The sequence below is a fragment of the Rhinatrema bivittatum genome, chromosome 5 (assembly GCF_901001135.1).
Source record: "Rhinatrema bivittatum chromosome 5, aRhiBiv1.1, whole genome shotgun sequence".
Classification (NCBI taxonomy): Eukaryota; Metazoa; Chordata; class Amphibia; order Gymnophiona; family Rhinatrematidae; genus Rhinatrema; species Rhinatrema bivittatum.
The window spans coordinates 88,731,249-88,754,532 of record NC_042619.1 but is presented as its reverse complement, the minus strand read 5'-3'; the positions used below and the strand labels follow the sequence as shown (position 1 = coordinate 88,754,532).

At 40.2% G+C, this 23,284-nt stretch overlaps 1 protein-coding gene across 3 annotated transcripts in view; it reads left to right on the top strand.

The window, feature by feature from the left end:
• The window catches only part of MTMR6 (myotubularin related protein 6), a 116,342-nt gene that overhangs the window by 24,755 nt on the left and 68,303 nt on the right, over nt 1-23,284 (top strand). For all 3 annotated transcript variants that reach the window (XM_029602561.1, XM_029602560.1, XM_029602559.1), the window contains exons 2-5: nt 10,244-10,360; nt 18,947-19,109; nt 20,120-20,277; nt 21,784-21,912. In XM_029602561.1, the coding sequence (XP_029458421.1) occupies nt 10,244-10,360; nt 18,947-19,109; nt 20,120-20,277; nt 21,784-21,912 (567 nt within the window). The remainder of the gene's footprint in view (nt 1-10,243; nt 10,361-18,946; nt 19,110-20,119; nt 20,278-21,783; nt 21,913-23,284) is intronic.

The window sequence follows — 23,284 nt, the reverse complement described above, 5'->3', positions numbered from 1 at the left end:
TAGTCCTTCTATTATCTGAAGGTGTAAATAACTGATTCACATCTACTTGTTCAAGGCCTCTCATGATTTTAAAGACCTCTATCATAACCCCTCTCAGCCGTCTCTTCTCCAGGCTGAACAGCCCTAACCTCTTCAGCCTTTTCTCATAAGAGATTTGTTCCATCCCCTTTATCGTTTTGGTTGCTCTTCTCTGTACCTTCTCCATCGCAACTATATCTTTTTTGAGATTCGGTGACCAGAATTTTACACAGTATTCAAGGTGCAGTCTCACTATGGAGCGATACAGAGGCATTATGACATTTTCCGTTTTATTAACCATTCCCTTCCTAATAATTCCTAACATTCTATTTGCTTTTTTGACTGCTGCAGCACACTGAGCCGACTATTTCAAAGTATTATCCACTAGGAATCCTAGATCTTTTTCCTGGGTGGTAGCTCCTAATATGGAACCTAACATTGTGTAACTACAGCAAGAGTTATTTTTCTCTATATGTAACACCTTGCACTTGTCCACGTTAAATTTCATCTGCCAATTGGATGCCCAATCTTCCAGTCTCGCAAGGTCCTCCTGTAATGTATCACAATCCGCTTGCGATTTAACTACTCTGAATAATTTTGTATCATCCGCAAATTTGATGATCTCGCTCGTCGTATTCCTTTCCAGATCATTTATAAATATATTGAAAAGCACTGGTCCAAGTACAGATACCATAGGCACTCCACTGTTTACCTTTTCCACTGAGAAAATTGACCATTTAATCCTACTCTCTTAAGTTCTCCCTTAAGTTCTATGTCAACATGTTATAATGTATTCCGCCCCTGAGGCGACAGTTCAGTTCCATGTAAACCGGTGCGATATGTATTGTATACAGGAACATTGGTATAGAAAAAATAAAAATAAATACTGTTTCCTGTTTTTTAATTTTTTATTTATCCAGCTTTCAATAATTACAAGCAAACAACTTGCACAGAAATATCAGTTCAGTACAGAAAATTCCATATTAGGCAATCATTCTTTATATACATCTTAATTCTGTAGTAAGACATAAATAAAAGAAATAAGGGGGAGGCCCTGAAATATGGGCATTTAAATGACTAGGTAATAAAAAGAAAGTAGTAATGGACAGTAGAGGAGTTAGCAATATCACACACTAACGAGCCTACTAGTGAAATTATTATTAGGCGCTTGAATCCAAGAAAGCTCTAAGTTGAGGAGGATCGAAGAAAATATAACTCTGATTTAGATATTTAAATCAACATTTTCAGGGATAGCACAGTAAAAACTGCTGCCCCCTTCTGTAATACATCTGATCGCATATTTTGGAAGCTTTTCCTTTTAGATTGAGTGGCCTTTGAAAGGTCCTGGTAAACCCAGATCTTTTGGCCATAGAACAAAACATCCCTATTTTAAAAGAAATGTTTAAACACATTATTGCAATCAGTTAAGAATGTAAAGGAATCTAAAAGAGTTCTCCTTCTAGATACCACAGTCTCCAAAGACATCTCTAATAACTCAGAGACGCCTAAGGAAGGCTGCGGTTAATCCAGCTCTTCAGAGGCAGCCCTGGTTTGAGGTAGATAATACACTTTAGTAATAACTGGTTGAATTGGATCAGGAATCTTCAAAATTTGAGAAATATAAATTTTAAAAAGCTCCAATGGATAAATCATGCTTACTACAGGGAAATTCAAGATTCTTATGTTATGAGATCTCAAACTATTTTCAATGTTCTCCAATTTTTTTATTATAAACCAATGCCATTTGAACCATGTTCTGTTGTATTTTTTCTATAGTTGTTACTCGTTGATCTAATACTTCAATTTTGGTATTTTGTTGAACAATCCCTTTGGCATTTAACATCACTTGGTTTTTACTTTCCACTGTTATTCTTGTTAAGGATGTTATTGAGGCTTCCAGTGATTTTAAGGCAACCCAGATTGTGTTCAAAGTCATTTCTCCTGGAGACTGATTGTTAACTCCCAAATCTTGCACTCCTTGGATATTGCCACCTATTTCAAAAGTAGTGTCTGTCCCATTATCCGTAGTTGGAGGCCTCTTAAGGCTTAATGATGTTCCAACTTGCTCAAGCAGTTCAAGTCCCCTTTCTCTATTTTGCTCTTAGGACTATACCTGCAGAGGATCTTCACTCCCATAGGTCTCCCTCAGGGATTCTCCAAGCATCGCCACGGTCTCCTCCCGGAGGATTCTCTGTTAAAATCGCAGTTCTCCGCTGATCTCTCTACGAGGTGGGGCAGGCCTGCTCGGTGATCCGGGGCTCAATGATGTATCTAAGGTCAAGGGGGATGGTGTACGCCCTACAACCATCCCCTCTGCAACCAGCTCTCCCGATGTTCTTACCATCGCCGAGAAAAAACTCCCAATCTTGGGCTGTATGGTATCCGGAGAGGAGCTTCCTCCAGCCCCCTTCACTCTTGCCTTTCTTTTCGTATGAGGCATACTCCGCGGCTCTCGCAGCCGATACGGTAATCGGAGTGGGATTACATGAAAAGCGAAGGTTTCTTTATGAAGAAGGCCAGTGAAAAGAGAGAGAGTACTGTCATTTCAATGAATTGGCCCAGAAGAGGGTCCCCATACAGAGGAAATAGTTACCAGATGTTCCAAGGTTACGGTAGTATAATGATACTGTTGGACTAGGGCTTTATCATTAAAGTTCCCACCTGCTCCTGAATCCAGGAATGCCTCTGTCTCAAACTGGCCATGTTTGGTGGCCAGATTGACTGGAACCAATATTTGGGGGAGGAGAATGTCCGACCTAGGGTTACCCTCCCCTGTCAACCCTAGTTGTGGGAGTTTCACAATTTTTCCAGACACTGGAATGCCATATGCCCATGACCCACACAGTATTAACATAGGCCCAACTGTCTTCTTTGAGCCAATGAGATCAAAGCATTCAGTAAAATGGGAATGTCTCAGCCAGCCAATTAATTTTATTCTGCCCAAAATGCCTTGCCAAAATATGTCCTTTTCCCAGTGCAGTTCAGATGCAATGGTGTAAAATTGGATAGCATGTTCTCCAAGGGTTCAGGAGTCTTGCCAAATTCGGAGTAGCTCGGCTGCCAAAGAAGATGTCCAACCTGGTTCCTCTAAAACGAGCTGCAACCGCTGGAGAATATTTGAAAGATTTCGAAGTAGTGGGTCATCATGCTTCCATAAGGGAAAAGCCCATGCTAAGGTGGTACCACCCTGAAACAACAAGATGTAGGTAACTTTGGAATTGTTGGAAGAAGTACCTTTTGTGCCCTGTTGTCATATACCTCCTGGAGGAGGAAACCAGGTTAAGTGTCAGCAGTGAGCTGCTGTAGCATTGCATCCTGGTACCTGTTCCAGAGACCCCTCTGGTTAGAGGGAGGATACAGTTTTACATAAACTTGTGGCCAGAGGTAACTTTGAACATGTGGGGTCCTCAGCATCATCAGGAAAGGATACAGATTATAATTATTGGGTCCCCTGCCAAATTGGCCCCTAGACCCCACTTAGGGTCACTTACCACATCAGAAACTGCTTCAAAAGGAGCTTTTCTCCCTCTTACTGATCAATGCATTTGAGCCTGTTCCACCAAGGCAAAGAAGGTGGGCATTTTTTCCTCAAGTATTTTCTGATTCCAAGCTCTGGAATTTCTTTGCCAGAGGATGTGGTTACAGCAGTTAGTGTAACTGGGTTTGGATAAGTCCCTACATGAAAAATCCGTAAACTGCTATTACGGTAATTAATAAGCAATAGTAGCTTGTGATTTATCTGATGTTTGGGTACTTTCCAGGTACTTGTGACTTGGATTGGCCACCATTGGAAACAGAATACTGGGCTTGATGGACCTTTGGTCTGACCCAGTATGGCATATCTTATGTTCTTATGTAAAACATGCCCTGTCCTGGTGATGAGACAATTCCAATCTGGTCAGAGGAATCCTCTACCAAATTTCTTTGATCCATATTGTCCTCAAGATGGATGTGTCCAGTTTGGACTGAGTAGCTCATATAGAGCCCAGAAAGAGTTCTATTATTTATTTTAGATAAACTTCCTGACGTTCCAGGCAATCTAGTGCACTCTAAAGACTTTCAGAGATCGGTTATCCAACAAAGTTATCCTTGACCAAACAGACAACAGTTGTGATGTGCTACCTCAACGAACAGAGAGGTATGGGTTAATATCACCTGTGTCAGGAGGCGTCCAGCTTTGGGATAGGACCATATTTTGGGGTATACTACTCAGGGGTACATAGCTGGTGGGTACAGAGAATGTCCTAATGGAAGTCTGGCTGTCCATGGAACCCTACGAATGGTCTCTCAACCAGGAGGTAGCAAAACTTTCCGTGATCGTGGCAAGTGGATGTGGATCTATTCATGCTTTCTTGGAACAGAAAGGTCCCACTCTTCAGTTCCAGAAAGAGGGCATGTGGTAAACTAGCCTCAGATGGTTTTTTTCCCTGAAATGTGGCAGGAGACTTCGTACATGTATCTTCTTACATAGAAATGACTGCAGAAAAAGACTAATTGGCCCATCCAGTCTGCCCAGCAAGCTCCCATACTTATGTTCCCATACTTATCTGTTTCACCAACCACCAAGTTCAGGGCCCTTGTTAGTAACTGATTCAAATTTCCTGCCATTGTTGCAGAGAGTAATGTTGGAGTTGCATCAAAGGTGAGCATAAGGCTTAATGGTTAAGGGTAGTAACCGCTGCATCAAGCAAGTTACCCTGATGTATTCCACACATTAAGAAAGGTGGAAAGAAGGCAAAACGATTACCGGCATGGTTAAAAGGGGAGGTGGAAGAAGCTATTTTAGCCAAAAGATCTTCATTCAAAAATTGGAAGAAGGAACCAACAGAAGAAAATAGGATAAAGCATAAACGTTGACAAGTTAAATGTAAGACATTGATAAGACAGGCTAAGAGAGAATTTGAAAAGAAGTTGGCTGTAGAGGCAAAAACTCACAGTAAAAACTTTTTAAAATATATCCGAAGCAGCAAGCCTGTGAGGGAGTCAGTTGGACAGATAGATGGTCGAGGGGTTAAAGGGGCACTTAGAGAAGATAAGGCCATCGCGGAAAGATTAAATGATTTCTTTGCTTTGGTGTTTACTGAAGAGGATGTTGGGGAGGTACCTGTAATGGAGAAGATTTTCATGGGTAATGATTCAGATGGACTGAATCAAATCACGGTGAACCTAGAAGATGTGGTAGGCCTGATTGACAAACTGAAGAGTAGTAAATCACCTGGACCGGATGGTATACACCCCAGAGTTCTGAAGGAACCAGAAAACGAAATTTCAGACCTACTAGTAAAAATTTGTAACCTATCATTAAAATCATCCATTGTACCTGAAGACTGGAGGATAGCAAATGTAACCCCAATATTTAAAAAGGGCTCCAGGGGCGATCCGGGAAACTACAGACCGGTTAGCCTGACTTCAGTGCCAGGAAAAATAGTGGAAAGTGTTCTAAACATCAAAATCACAGAACATATAGAAAGACATGGTTTAATGGAACAAAGTCAGCATGGCTTTACCCAGGGCAAGTCTTGCCTCACAAATCTGCTTCACTTTTTTGAAGGAGTTAATAAACATGTGGATAAAGGTGAACCGGTAGATGTAGTATACTTGGATATTCAGAAGGCATTTGACAAAGTTCCTCATGAGAGGCTTCTAGGAAAAGTAAAAAGTTATGGGATAGGTGGCGATGTCCTTTCGTGGATTGCAAACTGGCTAAAAGATAGGAAACAGAGAGTAGGATTAAATGGACAATTTTCTCAGTGGAAGGGAGTGGACAGTGGAGTGCCTCAGGGATCTGTATTGGGACCCTTTTCAATATATTTATAAATGATCTGGAAAAAAATATGACGAGTGAGATAATCAAATTTGCAGATGACACAAAATTGTTCAGAGTAGTTAAATCACAAGCAGATTGTGATAAATTGCAGGAAGACCTTGTGAGACTGGAAAATTGGGCATCCAAATGGCAGATGCAATTTAATGTGGATAAGTGCAAGGTAATGCATATAGGGAAAAATAACCCATGCTATAATTACACAATGTTGGGTTCCATATTAGGTGCTACAACCCAAGAAAGAGATCTAGGTGTCATAGTGGATAACACATTGAAATCGTTGGTTCAGTGTGCTGCGGCAGTCAAAAAAGCAAACAATGTTGGGAATTATTAGAAAGGGAATGGTGAATAAAACGGAAAATGTCATAATGCCTCTGTATCGCTCCATGGTGAGACCGCACCTTGAATACTGTGTACAATTCTGGTCGCCGCATCTCAAAAAAGATATAATTGCGATGGAGAAGGTACAGAGAAGGGCTACCAAAATGATAAAGGGGATGGAACAGCTCCCCTATGAGGAAAGACTAAAGAGGTTAGAACTTTTCAGCTTGGAGAAGAGACGGCTGAGGGGGGATATGATAGAGATGTTTAAAATTATGAGAGGTCTAGAATGGGTAGATGTGAATCGGTTATTTACTCTTTTGGATAATAGAAAGACTAGGGGGCACTCCATGAAGTTAGCATGGGGCACATTTAAAACTAATCGGAGAAAGTTCTTTTTTACTCAACGCACAATTAAACTCTTGAATTTGTTGCCAGAGGATGTGGTTAGTGCAGTTAGTATAGCTATGTTTTAAAAAAGGATTGGATAGGTTCTTGGAGGAGAAGTCCATTACCTGCTATTAGGTTCACTTAGAGAATAGCCACTGCCATTAGCAATGGTAACATGGAATAGACTTAGCTTTTGGGTACTTGCCAGGTTCTTATGGCCTGGATTGGCCACTGTTGGAAACAGAATGCTGGGCTTGATGGACCCTTGGTCTGACCCAGTATGGCATTTTCTTATGTTTTGTTTACCTAGATTGTGCAGATCAATGCCTTGTTGGATGTTGTCTGAATGTAAATCCTGTCTTCCACATTTCCCGCTGCCGTTGAAGCAGAGAGCAACGCTGTATATGCATTCAAAGTGATGTATCAGGCTTAATTGGTTTAGGGTAGTAACCACCATAATAAGCAAGCTACCCCCATGCTTATTTATTTACCCAGATTATGAAGTTCAGTCCTTGTTGGTTATCTGAATGCAAATCGTCTTTTCCACATTTCCCCTTGCCATTGAAGCAGAGAGCAGTGTTGGAGTTGCATTAACTGTGCAAAGGCTTATTGAGTAAGGGTAGTAATCACCAGGTAATAGCCTCCACTCCAGCAATCCACCCCCATGGCTCTTCTCTTCATTCCCATCCTCTAGCCTTTATGGATCCACAGTGTTTATCCCATGCCCCTTTGAAATCCTTCACAGTTTCAGTCTTCACCACGTCCTCCGGAAGGGCATTCCAGGCATCCACCACCCTGTCCATGAAGAAATACTTCCTGATATTGGTTCTGAGTCTTCCTCCCTGGAGCTTCAAATTGTGACCCCCTAGTTCTACTGCTTTTTTTCCAGTGGAAAAGGTTTGTTGTTGACCTTGGATCATTAAAACCTTTCAAGTATCTGAAAGTCTGTATCATATCACCCCTGCTCCTCCTGTCCTCTAGGGTATACATATTTAGGTTCTTCAATCTCTCCTCATAAGTCATTTTATGAAGACCATCCACCTTTTTTGGTCACCCTTCTCTGGACCGCCTCCATTCTGTCTCTGTCCCTTTGGAGATACGGTCTCCAGAACTGAACACAGTACTCCAGGTGAGGCCTCACCATGGCCCTGTACAAGGGGATCATCACTTCCTTTCTCTTACTAGATATTCCTCTCTCTATGCAGCCCAGCATTTTACTGGCTTTAGCTATTGCCTTGTCACATTGTTTCGCCGACTTTAGATCGTTAGACACTATCACCCCAAGGTCTCTTTCCTGCTTCATGCACATCAGCCCTTCACCCCCCACCCCCCCATCAAATACAGTTCTTTTGGATTTCCACACCCCATATGCATGACTCTGCACTTCTTGGCATTGAATCTCAGCTGCCATATGTTCGACCATTCTTCCAGCTTTCTTAAATCATGTCTCATTCTCTCCACTCCTTCCGGCGTGTCCAATCTGTTGCAGATCTTAGTATCTAACTCTACCAGAGCCCACTGTATTCCTGTTGTTTTTTTAGTTTCTTAATGCCCTGTGTGAGTAGGGGGCGGGGGTGGTGGGGGTAGAGTTCTGGGCTGAACGGTTGTCTGTGGGTCACAGGTCTTATCATACCTGAGCCCACTGTAAACCCCTTTTTCCTTGATTTTTGTTTTTCTGTGGTAATGGAGAATTAATTCCTGAATAATGTAAAGTGGGTGAAACTTTCTTTATTGCAGCTAATTCAGCTTTAATTTCAGCCAGCTCCTTTTTCAAGGAAGAGAGTTCTGAACAAATGGGGCAAGCCCTAAGTTTCCAGATGATTTCCCTCAGAATAAAAGCTCCACAATAATTACATTGGATAGTCCTCATTTTGGTAAATTTATTTGGTGGATAACACCTAAGGAAATACCAAATTTCTAATTTATCTTGTTGCCAATTATGTATTTAGGCAGACTATATCAGAAAAACAAACCTGTGGGAGGGAGTTAAACAGTTAACACTTGGTCAGGGCTGTTCACTGGACACTGTATCTGCTATTGATTTTGAAAAGTCCCTCCCCCAGATTTGGCTAGCTAATTTAAGCTTTTTCCTTAGCTCTCCCCAAGAATTTGTACTTCTGGCTGTCTCCTTCAAGTTCAAAGCAGACTGAGGAAACTAGTAACAGAAAATTCTGTTGAAGCACAAAGAAGACAGGGGCACCATAATTCTCATAACCTCCCTTTTGGCTGAGACAGATCTAGTTCCTGCTGCTTGAGAGGTGTCCATTAAGGAACCAATCAGATTGGGAACTTCTCAAGATCTCATCACTCAAGATCAGGGCAGGTTGCACCATCCCAAAGTCAAATCCCTGTTCTCCTAGTCCCAACTGGGCCTATGAGAATAGGCATTTGGGCCTATGATTTTGCAACCCCTTGAGTTATTTGATGTCTTGTGTTCTTTTAGCTTCAAGAAAGGATTTCCCTAGAAAATTCTATGGATTTAAGTGAAGGAGGTTTACCATGCGGTGTGATCAAAAGACCCTAAATCCTTTCTTCTGCTCCACACACAAAATACTTGATTACCTTCTAAATTTAGACACAGAAAAAATACCACCATTTGTTGAAACACCTGAGCATTATTAACTCTCTTTTTAAAGGAGGGAGAAAAGGCTTCAGATGCCAAATGTAAAAGCTCTATACTTCTAATTTGGTATACATGAGCATACTCATCAGCCAGAAAACCTGAGGTCAATATTCAAAACTAAACATTTAAATGGATAACTTATGAGTTAGAGGGGTAACTTGCCATTTAGCTGGACAACTTGTGAGTTATCCATCTAGATGGCTTTGAATATTGGCCACCTCATCTTTTAAAAATGTATTTATAAATGCTTTAAATGTGATCAGAAGTGCTCACTGTATTTAAAATCCAGATTATTGAATGAATACTTTGCTTATAAACTTGAAAAAGCTCAGCAGATGTCTGAAAAATAGAAGGAATCACACAGGAAGCGGTATTTGTGTGTAATTCTGTTGAATCCTTGTTGTTTTACCTGTTAGTGGTTGCAAATTGAATCGTTTTCTGTTCACTGTTCCTAATTTTTATTAGTAAACTTACTATTTTCTTAGCTCTGTCTGTTCTGAGGTTAATTGTCCCACTATTCTATATGTAATTGGTCTATGGGTGCATTTCTTGGATTTGTGATTTCCCCCCCCCCCCCCCCCCATATGTTATGTGTGGTCTCATTGTCCCTAGAAACCACCAGGAATATGAGACGGGCAGAGGCAAGTGGGAACCAAATTGGTAAGTGGGAGGCTGCCAATGTAGGGGCACATGTACAGCTGTAGGTAGGCCTGAACATTGCTGAACAGAGCCTTGTGAGTGGATGTCGGCGGTAGCAATGAAACATTACATGGCAAGGATTCCATATTGCTGTTGGGGGAACTGTACATTGACAAAGTTTCACTGGAAGTGAGATGCTCAGGAGAGGAAACTTCCAGTTTGGCAGCTAGGTTAGACATTTGTTGAAGTGAATGCTTGTTCTACAAATCTTATGTCTGGTGCTAGCAGTCTGGTGCTAGCAGCCTAAGGAGAGGAAGAGAATATGTTATTGACTCTGTTCTTCTGCTTTCATGTTGATAAACACTTCCTGAACAGCATGTTTCTTTTAAACTACTTTGTGACACGAGAATACCTTTGTCCCTTCACAGGTGGAACAGGTGAAGTTACTGGACCGGTTTAGCATCAGCAACAAGTCGACAACAGGAACTCTATATCTTACAGCAACTCACTTACTATTCATAGATGCAGCCCAAAGAGAGACCTGGGTAAGGGTGAAAACTTCACCAAAGGCAACCAGAAAGAAGAGAACTTGTTTTTCATGTTTGCGTGCTTTCTTCACTTTCCCTCTCTTCGTTCTGAGTATCTGTACAATATTGCTTATCAAATTAAGCAAAGTTAAATGTAGAATAAACCTACCCCTCCATACTAAACATGTTTTACAGAGTTAAGCCTTCTCTTCACCCCTTCTGGATCTGCTTTTGTAGAGGACTCACCCTACAGCAAGTTCTTGGCCTTTTCTGATTTAAACTTTTGTGGGGCAAATGCAGAAGAATCCTGTATTGAAGGGTAGCACCAGAAATCAAGTAGCATCCACACTGTTGCATCTAGTAGGGAGAATGGGAAGATTCAGTGGGCTTTGTGGTCTTCATCTGCCATTAGATTTCCTGTTTATAAGGTCTTTCAAGTGCTGATTGAACTTCATGTTCTCGCTTTATATGTAGGGACCAATGGGTTCAGGCTTTTTTGTTTTGGCTGAGAATTTCAGTGTTAAAACAAAAAAAGAAATCAGTGGGAAAAAATGACACTTTCATTGATTTTTCTCCTAATTCTTAATCAAATGATTTTTTTCTACTGACTTTTTTTTTGTGTTTATAACATCAAAATTCCCAGGCAAAATAAAATAAAAACTGAAAACAAAGGTCCCTAATTTTGTGTCGGCCATGTGCTGCATTGCTGGCTGACATGGATGTTCATAACATTCTCTGCCAAGTATTCTAATGCAGTGTTTCCCAACCTTTTCACACCCAAGTTTAGACTATATTCAAGAACTGTTGGCCTGAAATTATCCAGTTTATATCTTTATTTTTTGGTGGCTAGAGCTTCTAGGTATCTGAGGATGGCTGGGAGGCGAACAGGGCTCTAAATGACATGCTTTGGAGAGCTTGCAGGCATTCGGGCCTAACTTGGTGTCTTTGATTAATCCGTAGCTTCACCTCTTATGCAATATGTAGAAGTAATCCAATCATTGCACATACTTTAAAAGTTTGGTGAGCTATTAATAAGATAATGGGGTCACGGGGGGACCATTGTTGCCAATCTTGCCTTTTTTTTTTTATAATAATGCGCAGCTCTTCCCTGTTACCTTTTTACCTGTGTGCCTGAAGGAGAGCTGGATTGAAGTTTTTTGGGCCAGATTTAGGAAGGGTCCATTTTTCTGTCTTGAAGATCTTGGAAATATATAAACTTGGAAGTGCATACTCATTATACATATTTGCAGGGATATACACAAATTTCTGGGGACTTCTAGTGAGCTGCAGCATAGAAATGGATTTGAAAAAAGTTTCACAGCTATCTCTTGTTTTTTGAGAATTATTTCTCAACTATATTCTTTATTGAATACAAATCATAAGAACATAAGAAATTGCCATGCTGGATCAGACCAAGGGTCCATCAAGCCCAGCATCCTGTTTCCAACAGAGGCCAAACCAGGCCACAAGAACCTGGCAAGTACCCAAACACTTCAGCAGATCCCATGCTACTGATGCAATAAATAGCAGTGGCTATTCCCTAAGTAAATTTGATTAATAGTAGTTAATGGACTTCTCCTCCAAGAACTTATCTAAACCTTTTTTGAACCCAGCTACACTAACTGCATCAACCACATCCTCTGGCAACAAATTCCAGAGCTCTACTGTGCGTTGATTAGTCTTAAATGTGCTACTTGCTAACTTCATGGAATGCCTCCTAGTCCTTCTGTTATTCGAAAGTGTAAATAACCGAGTCACATCTACTCGTTCATGAGCCTGAAACTAGCAAACCTTATTGCAATGTCTGCTACACCTTCCAATAGAATGGACTTGTCAAGCATGCTGCATTCAAGAGATGCGAGACCAACTGGTTTGTATTCCTCTGCATTCCCACAGTTCCTAATAAACCAAAAAGGCACAGCTGGGGAGGGGGTTTCCGATCGAAAATGGACAATCAGCTGTATAGTCTCAAAAGGACCAAGTCAGTTGGCAAGACCACCCTCACACCCTCCAAAGACAAGTGGCATTGCTGAATGTCGCAAAAAATACATTATGGAAGCAAAAAAATACAGGGCATCTGTGTGTGTGATGCATCAATTAAAATAACTTTTTTTGTTACAGACATAAACCTGAGATTGAGGAACATATGTTACTCTTCCTCATTCAAATCCAAACCAAGATCTGCGTTCCATCTGTCAATAATGGAACTCATTACTTACTTAAATTTTATTTATTTATTCCACTTTTCAGCATTTCAAAATGGGTGACATTCAGGTACTACGCATTTCCCTGTCCCTAGTGGGCTCACAATCTGTTTGTACCTGAAGTGACTTGCCCAAAGTCATGACTCTAGCTAAATATGGCAAGGTGTGGGACCCTTACTGGACATGGAGAAAGTAGACTGAGGGTTGAGGGATTAGCTGATTAGGATTGTCAATATTTTCCATTTTAAGTTATGAAAGAGGGCAAATGTCTTGATGTCAAACTATTTTTATTTGTGCTTGCTCTTGTTGGGTTTTTTTTTCCTGTCTACTTCCCTTTGTTTGCCAATGTTTTATGATTGTTTAACAGTAAATGTTAAATAGAGTTGAAAGGGAAAAAGTGTCTGTAATATTTCACAAAATAGTACACAATCCAGTATTTCTTTGACTGGGCACGTCATCTACGATAACAACCAAAGGTCATCAGATTTAACGAGTGAATGTAAGAAACTTAACACAACGTACTGACTAATATATGAAATTTGTTGTATTATTATATGATCTGTATTTCTCGCCTTATGTCCTATACCTTTAGTTAATGTGTAATGGAACATTTCATTTGATGCCTGTTGATGAATACTACCTCTTTATTTGTTGATATATAGCTATGAATGTTACTGTTGTAAACCATTGTCATCTTTACATGGAATGATGGTATATAAAATATCTAAATGTGTGTTTCACTGTTAAGCTTCATTGGTGGAGAGGGGGAGGTTGAGACTGAGAGTCTGATGTCTTGCCAAAGATGATCTTGCATATTTCTTTGACATGAGATCTGTGCAGCTGGTTGTGGTTTTGCCATGAAGAGATGCATGAGACTGTTCATCAATTAAACTTTATATTAATAAAGAGGGGTAAAGAGGAGACAAGTCTTTCAAAACTGTATAAGATTTTGCAGTTTGTTGCATAAGATCATAAGGTATGCCATACTAGGTCAGGCCAAAGGTCAATCAAGCCCAGTATCCTGTTTCCAAAAGTGGCCAATCCAAGTCACAGTACCTGGCAGGATCCTAAAGAGAAGTTAGGTTCCATGTTGCTTATCCCAGGGGTAAGCAATGGATTCCTGCAACTCCACCTTTTTGCTATATGGATTTTTCCTCAGGGAACTTGTCCAAACTTTTTTTTTTAAACCCAGCTACATCAACAGCTTTCACCACGTTCTCTAGCAAGGAATGCCAGAACTTAATTGTGCTTTGAGTAAAAAAAATATTTTCTCTTATTAGTTTTAAATGTGCAACTTAGTAACTTCATTGTATGTCCCCCCTAGTCTTTGTACTTTTTGAAAGAGTAAGCAACCGATTCACATTGTTCCACTCATTATTTTATAGACTACTATCATATCTCCGCTCAGCCATGTTGTTTTCAAGCTGAAGAGTCCTAACCTCTTTAGCCTTTCATCATAGGTGAATCATTCCATCCTCTTTATCGTTTTGGTCACTCTTCTCAGTACCTTTTCTAATTCTGTTATATCTGTTTTGAGATGTGATGACCAAAACACAATACTCAAGAAGAGGTCCCACCATGGAGTGAATTAGAGGCATTATGATAGTCTCCATTGCTTTCCAATTCCTAGCATTCTATTTGCTTTCTTGGATGCTGCTGCACACTGAGCAGAAGATCTCAACATATCAACGATGATGCCTAGATCCTTTTCCTGAATGGTTGCTCCTAATGTCGAATCTTTATTGTATAGCTATAAGTTGGGTTTCTCTTCCCTAAATGCATTACTTTGCACTGTCCATTTTACATTTCATTTGCCATTTGCATATTCAGTCTCCCAGGTTTGCTATGTTTTCTTGCAATTTCTCACAATGCTGTTGTGATTTAATAACTTTGAATAATTTTGTCATCAGCAAATTTGATCACCTGATTCATTAGTTCCTATTTCCAGGTCATTTATAAATATATTAAAAGCAGTAGTCCCAGAACAGATCCTCTTTCATCTGCCTCCATTGAGAAAATTTACAATTTCACCTTACTCACTGTTTTCTCTTTTTTAACTAGTTCCCAGTCCACAATAGGACACTGCCGCCTATCCCATCACTTTTTAATTTTCCTTATTTTCTTTTGAAAGTTAAATGCTGTCACAGATTTCTTTCTTTATTTAAAATGTATATACTGCCATATACCTAGGCCCAATTCGGTTTAAAATAGGTTACATACACATAAAAACAATAAATAACAATACAATGCAATTTCTTTAGTGTTTTCCCTCCAGTTAAGTCAAATTTATTATGTTGTGATCACTGTTGCCAAGTGGCTCCAACAATGTTACCTCTTGCACCAAATGCTGTGTTCCAGTAAGGAGTAGGTCTAAAATAGTTTCCCTTTTTGTTCTTGTACCAGCTGCTCCTGAAGCAGTCATTTATTTCATCTTAGGAATTTTATCTCTCTGGCATGTCCTGATGTAACATTCACCCAGTCAATACTGGAGGTAATTGAAATCGCCCATTATTTCTATGCTGTTGATTTCGTTAGCTTTCCTAATTTCTTTAGCATTTCATTGTCTGTCTGTTCATTCTGGCCAGGTGGATTGTAATTCACCTTCACTGCTATTGTATTCCCCTTTTCACCTGGAAGTTTTATCCATAAAAATTCAACATCTTGTTTCCGGCAGAACTATTATCCTGTCTGACTCAGTTTTCTAATACAGCGGTTCTCAACCAGAGTGTTGCAACACACCAATGCGTCGCCAAGAACCAGCTGGTGTGTCGTGGCTCCTAGTGTCCCAAAGCCCCAGTTATACTTCCCTTTACCTTTTTCCTACTCCCGTGGGCCAATCAGAAGCCTCCTCCCTTCTTCCTGCCCCTGCGGGCCAATCTGAAGCCTCCTCCCTTCTTCCTGCCAGTGGGAGGAGGAAGCCGCTGATTGGCCAGGGGGGCATCTCACAGCCCGTTTGTGGGGTGGTTTGAGGGGGGCTGGGAGGTGTGGCAGTGTCCAGGCCCATGACGGCGAAGAAGCCCGACCCTATGACCGCCATGTGGAAGTGCTGAAATTAAACAAAGTGGCGAGCCATAAAGAAAAGAGGCCAGCCGCGCCAAGATTTCCCACTTCCAAAGCAGCAGGGAACCGTGATAGAGTAGGGATTCCCCAAAGGAGCTCCCAGCGGCCGTAAAAGCAGGCAGATGGGGGGCCGCGGGACCCTAGGGATATCCCGACAGCCAGAAGAAAGGCTTGAGAAATCAGCGGCAGCCTTGGGAAATCTGCCACTGCGAAATTAAAGGGGAACACAGCAATGGGGCTCTAAGCAAAATGTGTGTGTGAGAGACTGGGCAGGGAGGTGACTGGGGTGTGTGTGAGAGAGAGACAGACTGGGCAGGGAGGTGACTGGGGTGTGTGTGAGAGAGAGACAGACTGGGCAGGGAGGTGACTGGGGTGTGTGTGAGAGACAGAGACTGGGCAGTGAGGTGACTGGGGTGTGTGAGAGAGACTGGTTGTAGGGTTTAATTGGGGGGTGTGTGTGTGTGTGTGTGTGTGTGTGTGTGTGTGTGTGTGAGAGTGACTTGTGGGCCCTAAAGAAGAGGACCGTGAGGACAGAGCTTCAGCAGCCACTGCTGCTCTTGGTATGTGCTTTCAAGGGAAAGGAGTAGGAGAGTTGCTGGAGAGGGTAAGTAAAGGTGGCATTTTAAGTTTATTTTTCTTGATTGACTGCCATTATAATTATTGAGTATTATGTGATGTCTGCTGTTTTGAAATATTTTATTGATATTTGGACAATTTTAAATAATTTGTATGAGTTTTAATTGTTTGACCTTATTCTGTTCATTTATTTATTTATTTCGGATTTTTATATACCGGCATTCTCAATACAAGTATCGAATCAGGTCGGTTTCATCAGCTGTTTTGTAACATTTATTAATTTAGTTTTACAATTATTTCTGTGTGGGGATCTATAGCAGCTTTGCTTGTTCGGTTTTCCTAATAGGAGGTGTATTAGTGTTTAAGACCTGATTTATATTTGTAGTGTTGCCTTTTCATAGATAAGGTTGTTATGTGTTCCATAATGCAGGTGTAACTTTGTACAGATTAATTTCTGTGCATTATTGTAGATCCTGGGACTGTTAGGTGCTATATTTCTCTTTCCATTTCTCCAGGTTTGCACTGAATGCAGAGTGGCTTTTTTTGGTTTTCCATTCCAGTTTACCTCCATATTTATAATTTGTGGTCTTTCTGTACTTGGTGAAGGTCGGTTCTGTGTGTGTGACCGAGGTGAGGTATTTTACAAGCATGTAGGCAATTGTATCAATCTTATTTGTTGTGTTTTCTCAATAGGATATGCATTAGTGGTAAATTATTGCCTTTTCATAAGGAGGGCTATTGTGCCTGGTAGTAAAGGGAGTTTGTTTTGCTTTTACTGAGATGTCATCAGAACCAGAATATCTTTTTTTTTTGCATGGTGAGTTCTATGAATAATGCTCTAGTTCTGCTCTGCATCTATTGTTGGAGGTCAAGGGGATTCCCGTGGATGCAGAGTGTATGTTTACATATAGCCCCATGACGGGTACATGTTCAGTGTGTCATGCATGTGAGAACCATCTGTCAGGTGTGTCCCGGCCGAAAAAAGGTTGAAAACCATTGCTCTAATATATAGTGTCACCCCCACCTCCAATTTGATCCATCCTATCATTTCAATATAATTTCTACCCTGGTATCTGTCCCATGGGTTATTCTCCTTCTACCAGGTCTCTGAGATGCCAATTATATTTACCTCTTCATCCAGTGCTATACACTCTAACTCTCCCATCTTATTGTTTAGACTTTTAACATTTGTATACAGACATTTCAAAATATGTATTTGCTTGTATTAACAACCTGCTAATCAATTGGCAGGGGTAGCTTGGAATCTTTCTGCTCTGTCTACTCTTTACTTAAAGGCGCATGGCCACTTTAGCATTTATTGCAGCCTCTCTACTGAAATGCCCTTACTTCCTTGTTCTGTTAGTATCCTGCAAAAAAGCATCATTCCGAACCATGCACTTCTGAATGACTGTAGGCTTTCTTCCATCATGTAATTTAAAAGCTGTGCATACGATTGTCGTTCCAAGAACCGAGGTATGAGATCCTCCGATAGAATTAAGATTTCACTGCCCAGTAAGTGATCATCTGTTTGTTGGTATCGTGAAAGCCAGCATCAGCTTTCAACTCCTTTTAGAACCTATACATGTACTTGCGCATACTTTTTTTTTTCTTGTCTTTCTTTATGCTGATGTCTGTTTCTTCTATACTCTGCTTAGAATTGGTTTCCAAAATAGGCAGATTATAAAAATGTTTAAACTGAATAAAGTATTTAATTTTTTAAAATATTAGTGTAGTAAAGTTGTCTGTCACTATTTCAATATCTAAGAATACACACTATCCGGAGTAAGGAGAAGGAAAGCCAGCCAACAGCCTGACTGACCAAATAGGTTGCCGTTTTTAAAGCAACAAATCGCATCTCAGAAGCCAGCTTCTCAAACCAGTATCGGGCAGTTTCCTGAAGAAGAGACTTCATTGGATACTCAGGAAACTGCATACTCTTCTACTTGATAGATTCATGGTTCTTCTTCTAGGGGAGATGTTGTGGAGTTATGGTTAGAGCTGTTACTTAACAGGCTTCCTATGGCTGAGCTGAAAGCTCCTGCTGCCCGGATTCTGTCTGTGATCCTGTGCATGTCGTTTATATCTCTCTCTTTGATTGGTCAACAACAACAAAAATAGGGTCAAGGAGCTGGTGCTAATGTTAAGAATTTTGCATTTAGAGCTCACCCCTTAAAATACAAATGAATGTGATGTTAGGATTTCATCCAAATCATTTGGCTCCCATTTACAGTGTGTAAAAGGATACTTAGAGGGCTCAAACGATATAATTGCAATGAAGCATGAACCAAGTGTATAGCTTGACTCTCAGCAGTATAATTAGAAGGCTCCACTCGTCTATTCATGTTTTAAAGATATGACAGGAACCATCCACTATATTTATTTATTTTAAATCATGGAAATTGTAGTTTATATCCAGAGGCCTTCATTTTCAGTTTTTGTTTTGCCTGGGAATTTCAATGTTTTTGAACACACAATAAATCAATGGCAAAATTACTTTTCCACTGATTCTTTTTCTCCTATGTTTTATATGAAAGTAAATTTTTCATTGACCACTTTTGTTATAACATTGAAATTTGCAGGCAAACTGAAAATGGAGGTCCCTATTTATATTCCACTAATCTCTCTGGAGAGAGTGTGTTCTGTCATTGGGTTACAACACTCTCCGCTGCCTTTGTCCTTAAGCTGCTTCAAATGAAAGATTAGTACAAATGTTGTCCGTTGGGTCCTTATTGCTAAAAATCAGGTGCCGTTTTGTGTGCCGCAGATCTTGCATCACCACATTGCTGCAGTGGAGAAGCTTGCTTTGACCACTTCTGGCTGCCCTCTCATCATTCAGTGCAAGAACTTCCGAGTTGTGCATTTTGTTGTACCCCGAGAGAGGGATTGTCATGACATTTACAACTCGCTTCTGCAGCTCTCAAGACCAGGTATGTCTTTCGGCACATAAGAGCGGATTGCATTTTGTGTGGATGATAGTCCTCGAAAACCACCTCCTATGTAGTTGAATCCCATTATTACTTTTAGAATTGACCTCTTTTATCTATCTATTTATTTATTTTTAGATTCCATTTACTAAACTTAAAAAAAAAGTTGTTTTAAAATTGTGTGGGACTTATTTAAAGCAGCTGTGACTGTAAGATGTGTAACCAAGGCAAGTCGCTGGACAAAACAGCATCCCCAGCAAGGGTTGCTTCTGGCACCCCCTTATCTTTTGGGCTCACATCTGGCAATCAAAAGGGCAGCATGCTGCCCATCCCTTGTAACAGCCCTGTGTGTAATTTTGGAAAATTATTACTATGTCTTTGCCCCAGGAAAGGTTTTCTTTAGTTTGTTCTGGTTTTTCTTTTTTTTTTCTGTTTTTATAAATTTAAATTCTTAAAGCAAATACATTTTCTAGTTCTGTACTCTTAGCTACTACATTACATTATCAGCAGTCTCTGGTTCTCCTTTGCTGGTGGTTTGATGCTATCCCTTACCTGATGATCTTCAAGAGAAATCATGATCTGAACACCTTAGACAATTGGAAAATCTGAGTTAGTTTAAAAGTTCTGAAAACAATTAAAAGCATCTTAAATTCCACACTACTTCCAAGAGTCCTCCCAAGATACTTGGGAGGACTCTTGGAATATTAGCCATCCTTTTGGTGCCACTTCCTCTGTGTGCACCAAGAGCAAAATGGGAATAAAATGTATATGATGGCAAATGGACGGTCAAACATTCTTTCAAACCTATTTATAGAGGGCAGATGAGATAAGCAATGATATTGCTATGTTCTTACCTGCTAATCAATAGATGTTCAATAACATTGGATGTAAAAGTGAATAATGAGATTTACAGTACCTTCAATCAGAGGCCAAACAGAAATGGTCTATGCTGACAAAGATATAACAGTAACCATTTTATAACAAAAAAATAATCTATTTGTTTTTTTTCGTAGCGAGATACGATGAACTCTATGCATTTTCTTACAATCCAAAACAAAGTGAGTCTGAAAGAGCCCTAGGCTGGCAGCTCATTGATTTAGCAGAGGAGTATCATCGGATGGGTGTGCTTAATTCCAATTGGCAACTATCTGATGCAAATCGAGACTACAAGGTAAAGTTTGTCTAAGCAATCTGCAGGGTAATTTTTTACATCCATGTCGTCGTATGATACAAACTCTGGGTTAACTTCAAATTAGAAACTGCTCTATAGTGATTTTATTTTTCTTGGCTATTGCATTCATTACCATGCTCTGAAAATAATATCAAATAAACCTTTATTGCAGCATGTCTGGGACAGAGTGATGCAGCATTTCTACTATTCAAGCACACTGTACACTGGGTAGGGAATGAAAGATTTCAGAAGGAGAGACAGGCTAAGGAGAGTTAATACTTGATTTTTCTCAGCATAGTAATGAGTTCTGGAGATGGAATTTGAATATGAGTTTCATGATTGCAAAATCGTATGCTCTGATCTTTAGATTTTACTGTCAACCATGTAGTGTATAACTATATACAAATATTGGCTAATAACTTCTTGATACTTCTGTCTAAAATAAGTAACAAAAAAAAATCTTTGCCCAAACAGAAGCAGAGAATCTTGATTTCAAGTAATATTTGTTTTCAATTCATTTTTAAGTTTAAAAGAGAGATTTAAGAATTGCAGTAAAATTCTGAATGTATCTCTTTCCATCAAGATATTTGTTTCTGCCATACTTTCAGTGAAGTCTTGAGAGATACTTTCAGTGAAGTCTTGAGAGATATAATCGGCCCTATGAGATTTGAGTCCCTGAGGAAGCCTGATTGAAAGGCGAAACAAGGAGATCCTTTGTTGGACAAACAGGACAAACACAGAGAAATATGGGAATAAAAATGATGTGAATAACCTTAATGTAGTAATAATTCTATACACCTGATATTGTTAGATAATCAATTGTAATCTTGGATTATCAAATATTATTTGTGCAATACAGATATTTTTATATGGTTGGTGTGTGATTGGTGGATGAATGTGTGAGTTTAGATTTTAAATGTCTAGATAGGTAAATACCTTGTGATTTCTAATAAATGATAAATTATAATTTACATGTATGTGGTCTCTCTGTGATGTGATATAGTTATGTGATATCAGAGAGTTTAGCTAAAAAAGTATTTCCCTCTGTATAATTACCTACTTTCAGTGAAGACATTATGTAGCAGATGCATACCCACAACCTGAAGCTGTACTGCTTAGATGTTATGTGAAGTTTTATTGTGTGTGTGTGTGTGTGTGTGTTTGTACACACTACTGGAATTGCATTTTGCACTTCCAGCTATTTAATTATGTCCTGAATGATCAGGATACAGAATGACATGCCATGGAATCAGGCTCCGAGAGTGAGCTAGGATGTTGTTGATAAGATCGCCTTTACCAAGCTCTGCAGTAACTGTTAACATGAGGAAGAAAAGGATTTTTGCAGTTATTAGACAGTAAATGATATCTTACAGCTTTCCAATCTTTCTAAAGATTTAATTTCTGCAAAATGTGAGTTCAAGAGGAGCTGCAAAATCACTTTTTAATACTGATATTACACAGGTCATTCCACTAAATATTCATGTTGTGTGTATTTTTTTTCCCCAGATTTGCGAAACCTATCCAAGAGATCTCTATGTACCAAGAAATGCCAGCAAGCCCATGATAGTCGGTAGCTCCAAGTTCCGAAGTAAAGGAAGATTCCCAGTATTGTCATATTATCACCAAGAAAACCAGGTCTGCTTAGGTGGCCTTGCATATGTCCTGCATTTAATAAAGTGTCCAGCTATGATACAATAAAAATGTAATCTGTAGAATGGTTAGGATAGAAAATATACTAAGTTCAGTTGTGGTCTTTTACCTTACCTTGAAACATGGGCTTTCCTGAATTGCTTTAATGATTTATGCTCAGCTTCAGTGAATAAACCGGTCATTTCTGTCAATGGCAAATGGTAATGCACAGTACTGTACTTATACAGAAATACCTAATGTCTACTGAAAAGAGAAATGAGTATGGATTTACCAAGGACTGTTGCTTCCTTATCATCCTTCCATATCAGTCCAGATAAGTGGGTTATGCCTCTCTGCCAGCAGGCAAGTTTTCTGTGACATCACTCACAGAACATGAACTGGTGCAGTAATAAAACTTGTCAGAATTTCTCTGTTTCCAGCAGGTGCAGACATATTTGGCCTGATGCAGCATTTTGAGGGCTTCTGGTTGACCACCCTTTAGAGTTCCTAGTAAAGCCAAAGGGGTAAGGAAATAGCCTCAGGATTCCTGAGACTGTGAGGGGATCCAACCCCCTTGGGAGGGGGTTGAAATTCTCTTCTCAGGGCTGTGGCCTGTTGATTTCTTCTCCTTCCTATCTTTCTCTTCTGCTGTTGGAGCTTTGGTCTTGTTTCCTCTCCTATTTAAAAGGGTTTTGCAGGATAGTTGATCAAGTTTTAAAAAAAATAAATAAAAAAATAGAGATCAGGATTCCTGTGGCTTGCGCGACTGTTCTGGGAGAGTCCTGAGGGAAAGGAAAGCATGGCGGGCCTAAGAAAGTGCTGCATGTGTATAATCTGCTGCTAGAGTTCTCTGTGCACCTGAGTGTGAGTGTGCCGCGGCTGCGGGAGGCAGGAGCATGGCCTGCTGTGTGTCAGGGTGAGGATCCAGAAGATTTTTGGCAGAAGAAGCCACCATTTTAAGTGCACAATGAGCACAAGAGATGTTGAGCCTAGTACACAGTCTTTCTTGACCTCTGCATCCTCGAGAGGGCCCCACCTGGAGCTATATCCTGAAGAATTGAATGCTGCTCCTGGTGGGGGTCAGATTAAGATGTACCCTCCCCCCCCCCCCCCCACCAGAGTTTGTGCTACTTTTGCACATAGCCTTTCTCCTGCAAGGCAGGCCTGGAGGACACAAGTTGACTGATAAGAACCTAAGTTCCTGTTCATACCTCAGATCAGTTCAGACTCCTGGGTTTTGCCTCCCTGCCAGCAGATGGAGACAGAAACTAAATGCTTTACTGACACTGCTACTTAACCCAGTGTGCCACCTGCAGTCTCTCAATATTTCTCTGTCTCCACTAGATAGTAGAGGTGTAGAATCTGCAGTCTGGATTTA